Here is a 6744-nt window from a genome sequence, read left to right as displayed (position 1 = left end):
TTTAATGTGTCTCTATTGTATTTTACCATGAGTGTGAGGTGAGAGTGGAGAGATAATAGAGGGACTGAAAGAGCAGGCTGGAGTGGAGTGAGGTCTCAATGGTATAACACAATGGACACAACCCAGAAGAATGTCATGGTATAACAGGATTATTTGTATGTATATATGAAACGTATGTATGTGTGAAATTTGAGTTTAAAAGAGCCACAACTGCATTTACAATCGTCCCCCCATTAACTTCAATGACTTAGCCACTGTTACCCTTTCTATCAGTATTTTTCTTTGACATGGAGTTCAATCAGTGAAAAAACCATTCAATGCTGAATTAGCAGCCTTAGCAACCAACTACTTTCAAAATGCATATAAAAGAAAAAAGAGAAATATGCAGCAAATAGAACAGTTCAGCCACAACTTACAAATTCACATCATTTATTCACAAACTCAACTCAGTTTATGACACGTGTCAAATTTAAAAAATCACTATGTGCAATCTGTTGTTTCAAATGGTATTGCATTGTTGTAGTGGCAGTAAAATATACACAAAAGATCAATAAATAATATATCTTTTTAAATATACATCATCATATTCACTCTTTAGGAAAAGCTCTGAAATGTAATTTCCAGTCTTCATATTTTTATCAGCTGAAAAGAGAGATAAACATTGCACTATTTACAATGACACTGCTGTATTTTTTCCACATTAACCTTACAGCCCATCGGCAGCTCAGTTATACCAGATACCTGCACGCCTGCCTAGCTAACAAATGGTCTGGTTGGTTGCTGTTATTGCTGGTTTCTGTTGCTGTGGTGTCAGAGCATCTGAGAGTCAGGTGTTCACAGTGTTAGCAGCATTCAGGAGTGAGGAGAAAAGAGAGTCCGGTTTTTGCTTCAGCACATCAGGATTGTCTAATTCTGCCACCTGTAGGACACAAAGGTCACTATTAGTCATGGTTCAAAATCAGCTAAGCCTCATCTTCACATGTTTGTGCTCCTTTTTCTTTCTTTTTTAAGTTATATTTTTGGCCTTTTTGCCTTTATATGAGAGGACAGCTGAAGAGAGACAGGAATTGTGGGGAGTAGAGAGCGGGGGAAGACATGCAGGAAATGGTCGACCGGCCAGGAATCGAACCGGCGACCCCTGCGATGAAGACTGTAGCCTCTGTATTTGGGGCGCTTAGACCGCTAGGCCACCAGCGCCCCATGCTCCTTTTTCTTACCTCTCCATTGTCCATGACCAGAATACGATCTGCATCTACCACAGTGTGATACGATGAGCAATAGTGAGCATGGTGCAGTCCTGGAAGGCTTCTTTGATGGTGTTCTGTATCAAAGCGTCTGTCTCTGCATCGATGGATGCTGTGGCTTCATCCAAAAGAATGATCTGTCGGACAACAGGAGGGACAGTAAGAGGAGTTGATGAGGCTGGCTGAGAGGGGGACAGGTCAGGTGACTCTGAGTAGTGATGGTTTTAGGGGAAACTACCTGAAACTGATAGACTGATAGGTGTTGACATGTGCTAACTGATGATTTGATAAGGCGGAAAAGCTACAGCACAGCAAGTAGTAAGCCGAAGACAATAGTGATGGAGAAGTGGGTGATGCAAATTGGCTACAGAAATCACAAGCAGTTTTGTGTTGCGAACTAAACTAACTAAAGTTGTAAATGAAAAGGATAACAGGAAAGGCGTGTTCAAACCTTAGAGTTGCGAAGTAGTGCTCTTGCCATACACATGAGCTGTCTTTCTCCCACAGAGAAGTTGTCTCCATTCTCAAAAACAGGGGCCTGTAGTTTCCCCTCCAGTCGCAAGATCTAAAGACAAAAATATACAATCAATAGTTAATATGTTTAATCAATAGCGCATGGATACTTCTTTGAGACTGACAGGTTGCATGGTTAGTCCCACCGTTTACTTATAAATTACCTGTGAAAGCACAAATCTTAACCTTGATAGGCTATGTGGCACAAACAAACACACATCTTTTTTACATACCGAGTTCTTCATGTAGGTCTTCTCCAGCACTGCCCAGATCTCCTCGTCTGTGTAGTTATTGAAGGGGTCCAGGTTGTATCTGCAGGTAAATGAATACATTACCTCACAGTTTGGAAGCATAAAGCTCTGTGGTGTTGCTCATAGATGTTAGCTATGGTTACCTGATTGTGCCAATGAACAGCACAGGGTCTTGGGGGATGATTGACAGTTTGCTGCGCAGATCCTGGAGACCAATACTCATGATGTCCACTCCATCGATCTGGATAGTTCCTCCTGCTGGCTCCACCAGCCTGAACAGAGCCACACCCAAAGAGGACTTTCCTACAGACACAAGCAAAGTGTAAATCAGAATGGTATCACTAATGGTTTACAGGATAGGGATTCTGGCAACTCACCTTCACTAAATATCTAAAATAGAACAACTCTACTCTTTTAGATATTATATCTTCTAATTCAAACTATCAAATGCTGTTTCAACAAAGGGCTGTCAATATTTGCATCATATTGGATACATCATAATTAATTCTTACAATATAAAGTCACTGATTAACTCTGAAGTTACTGTGTGTTATAATCCAGTGGGAAAGATAGAATCAATCATTGTCACTCAAGATTATACTACAACTGTTGACACAATATGTAATGCCTCTTAGGATTGTATATGCGTTAGGACTGTTTAATTTTTTTCTCAGTGATGATTTGTTCTACAGTCATTTTAATGTCTCAATTCCGGCAATTTCCTATGAGCACTTAACTCCATCTGTTCAAAAAACAACAAAAAGGAAACCAGTAATAAGGGGTTGAAACAGCATTCGGGGTCTACCAGATCCTGTCCGTCCCACGATGCCTAGCTTCTCTCCAGCTCTGATCATGAAGTTCAGCTCATTGAGGACAACAGGTGTATTCTCTCTGTACCTCATCTTATAGCTCTGGAAGGCGATGGCTCCACTCTTTGGCCAGTCCTCTGGGATTCTAGCCTCCTTTATGTGTCTGGGGGCCTCAGAAGTACAATCCTGTGAAGAATGACACTTAGTATTGGGAAGGGTTTGAGATGATACATAGCTTAGAGGTAAGAAACTTTGGGCTCTTTGTGAAAAGGCTCCAGTCACTTTGCAAGAGCTCTTATAATGATTAGTCTTCTGTGCTGCATGAAGGAATCATACATAAAAGTAGTCATTATTTTCAGACCTTGATGTACTCCTGCAGTCGCTCCACTGAGTTGAATCTCGCCTCTACCTCAGTAGCCTGCCTCACCACAAACTGAAGCATGCCTGTCAACTGAACAACACACACAAAAAATGCCTGTAAACACAGTTTTTACAGTGCTTACAACAAGTCTTTTACAAAATAAACCAATTAATTTCTTATCCGTGCAAATTTACCTGTAGGTGTAGGACAAGGCGAGGCCTTTTGCAGATGGACTGATGAGATCATCACTGCTGAGCACTACGAACAGAGCCACTAAAAGAGTCATGGCAGTAGCCATGAAGTCCAGCCAAAAGAAAGCCAACGTGTCCCAGAGTGAAATAATAAATAGTGGTTGGAGTTCAGGTCGTTCAGGGTCTTAAACCTGCAACTGATATCGGAAAGGCCAGGCTTTATGAGAATAGCTCAATAATACCAGGGACAGAGATGCTGCTAATAAAACATCATAAAAGCTAGACAGGTCAGCAATCAAAACACAAAAGTAATGTGAAGGAACTCTGGTATCTTACAGTTTGATGTGGCTGTCTCTTATATGTAGGCATGGATGGTGCTGAGGCCTTGCAGGGTGGAGGTGGTGAGAGATATGCAGGGAGAGCGACTGATGTTTTCCATCTTTTTCATCTGACGAATACTCCTCTGGAACACACTGAGGAGGAATCAGAACTAAAACTCAGTAAATCATAATATAATGCCAGAACAGCCTGATTTCTGAATTTTCCAAAGCAAAGATTCTCAATCAGTGATATATTTGACCACCAAAAGAAAACCAAGGGAGAATTTTAGTGCAAATATGACTTTCTAGATCCAGACTAAGTCAATTAAGAGGAAAGAGGTACCACTTTGACCACCAGGGGGCACAGAGATCAACTTAAACTTAAAGCTCTTTGATCGTTTTACTATATTATTTGAACATTTAAGGGCATTGAAAAGCAGACAGTCAAGCCTTATAGAAAGTGTAAATCTTCCAGCAAAGTTGCATCCATATTAAACCCCCAGATCTGTAAAACTTAAGTCAATGTGTGGTTTTGCTGGCTTAAAGGGATAGTTCAGTTTTTCTTTTCAGTGGAGCTGTAAGAGGCACTTGTCAAAAGTTACACAAGTATCACTGAGGATGCCAGTCAGCTCCTTTGTTGAGAAACTGTCAAAAGATCAAGCTAATTCAACCATGTGAATTAGCTAAATTTAAGAAATTCCAACCTAAACATATATATGTGTATATGTGCGCTCTATTTCAGTGCCTTAGAAGACCTCTAGTGATTCTGACAGCGACCATGACATGCTGTTTAATGTGGACACCTAATGAACTGAAGTTACAGAGGAAGAATGAGAATCAACAGCAGAGAGGGGAGAAACTTCTGTGCTAACGAGGAGAGCATTAGGGATCCCAAGTTACCTGGTGGTGTAGTTGTGTAAACTGTGAGTCCATGCCCACGAACAGAAAGAGCATACACTGTCACAACTGGGACTCTGTAACTACAGAACTTCAGTACCTTTCTGACTCAGAGGATACCAGGGAGATGGGGGAATCTCCATCTTATGCCTGCATCACTCTCCATCCAGAGAGCCTCACTGAGCTAGGCTATCAACCCGTTATAGAGCATACTCTATCCTGACATTAGTGTTTGCTGGTGCTGTGGCCAATTTCCCAACAAAGGTGCTGAGATCCCCGGTATCCCCCTGTGGATATACACATTCTCTTGAGAGCCCCTTTAAAAAAAAAAAAAAAAAAAAGTATCCCCCTAACTGTCATCATCCCAGTTGTACATGCATTTTGTATTTCTAAACAGGAAGTCTGTTTGGAAGGTAATAAACAGAACTGGTATTCACTCACAGAGGATGAGGATGAACAAAGCTCCCATAACAACCACAGCTACCAGCATGGCAGGGAAGACGGTTGAGATGATGATAATGGTGTAGGTGACCAACAGAGGTAACTGCAAGAAAGGGTCCATGTGAAGAGGAAGGACTGTGTCCACTTCCTCCTGATCTTTGGAAAAGCGATTGATAATGCGGCCAGTTGGTGTTGTGTCAAAGAAACTCATGGGACTGGCGATAATCTGAGGGGAAAACAAAACCTTTATCAGATCATTTGATTTTGACCGATTTAAATCACACATGGAGAGTGTGGGAATTAAAATTGTACATTTTAAATTATTGATGCTTTGCAAACTGATGGGGATCAGCCTTTCCACTGTACCTTATTGAACATGGTGTCGTGGAATTTGCAGGCAGCACCCATGGTTGCCCGGGTGTAAAGAAGCACTTTGTCACCGCAAGTAACAACATGGCAACAACCGTCAAGCCATAAATCATCTGGTAAAAGTACAGATCCGGGTTTCTGAGACTCGCCCTCGATTGAAGTCTAGTAAGGAAAAAAGATGATATATGATGTTACTCAACACTTTTTCAGAGATATGAACGATAAACATAAAATATGAGTGTGTGTGTGTGCGCTAGGGACTGAATAAAGCCACAGTGCAGGTATAGAAGAAGTGTCATATCTGTCTGTAAGATCATTTAAAGAAACATCTTTCACAACATAAACGACAACATCAACACAGACACAAACAACATCTGCGGCAGCCATAACAATAACAACCACATCATAAACAACAGCAATAATGAAAATAAACATCACCGCCTACAACATTAATAAAACAACAACAACAAAAAATAAACAACAACAAAACAACAACGTATTAATGGCAACAATACTAAAAATAACATTATAACAACTACAACGTATCATCAACAACAATAACTACCACTAGAACAACAATAACAACTTCTACATCATAGACAACATTACAAACAATATCATCAACAAAACCTAAAGCAACAATATATTAACAACAACTATAGCATTATTAACAACAACCAGTACATAAAAAAACAACCACTACAACAACAAAAAAACAAGACCAACAACAAGAAAAATAATTATATCAACAACAACTGTTGCCCAAAAAATAATTTGATTAAGCTGTGAGTAAATAGAGAGATAGTTCTCACCCCATTACCATTCCCCAGCCAATAGCTGAGCCACCAGTTGCTGAAGGCTGTGGATCCAAGCAACAGCACGATGTTCAGCACAGTGATGAAGGTGGCGATGTAGCCTGCAGCAACACAATAACATAATAACACAATTACACTAACCACTATTTACCGGGTTTTGAATGGGTGTGTGGTGTGTGTGAGTAATATCTGACCTCCAGCGGCCTTGCAGTACTGCTGGTAGACTCTCCAGGAGACAGCACCTTCTGTGACAGCCTCTTCACTCACCAGCTGATCTCCAGCAGAAGCTGGAGGAGGAGAAAACAACGTTTATTGCTCAAGCAGTGGATTTTTTTCTTTACCTTTTGCTCTCACAAGCCACTCAATACGTCTCATTCCTTCAGGTTATACAATAAACACACTTGACCTCAACCTACCTTCAAGTCTTTTATCCTGTGCTTGGTTAACCCCTGTTATACTTTACCAGCCTGACTTCTTTGAGACTGGATATTTTCTAGTGAACACATTGACCCTGTGCAAAAAAAAATGTTTTA

General features: G+C 40.7%; 1 protein-coding gene across 1 annotated transcript in view; it reads right to left on the bottom strand.

Annotated features, from left to right (window-relative positions):
• Positions 1–412: 412 nt before the first annotated feature.
• The window catches only part of LOC117810127 (multidrug resistance-associated protein 9-like), a 31886-nt gene continuing 25554 nt past the window's right edge, over positions 413–6744 (bottom strand). The window contains 17 exon segments of the mRNA XM_034679747.1: positions 413–919; positions 1218–1264; positions 1267–1381; positions 1696–1809; positions 1991–2069; positions 2152–2311; positions 2814–3003; positions 3179–3275; positions 3379–3493; positions 3496–3560; positions 3706–3730; positions 3733–3842; positions 5024–5253; positions 5394–5452; positions 5455–5546; positions 6153–6312; positions 6406–6498. Of these exon segments, the coding sequence (XP_034535638.1) occupies positions 827–919; positions 1218–1264; positions 1267–1381; positions 1696–1809; positions 1991–2069; positions 2152–2311; positions 2814–3003; positions 3179–3275; positions 3379–3493; positions 3496–3560; positions 3706–3730; positions 3733–3842; positions 5024–5253; positions 5394–5452; positions 5455–5546; positions 6153–6312; positions 6406–6498 (1844 nt within the window). The 3' untranslated portion in view covers positions 413–826.

Source organism: Notolabrus celidotus, chromosome 3 (assembly GCF_009762535.1).
Source record: "Notolabrus celidotus isolate fNotCel1 chromosome 3, fNotCel1.pri, whole genome shotgun sequence".
Lineage (NCBI taxonomy): Eukaryota > Metazoa > Chordata > Actinopteri > Labriformes > Labridae > Notolabrus > Notolabrus celidotus.
Note: the sequence above shows the minus strand (reverse complement) of the source record. Positions and strands in the feature narration are given on the sequence as shown.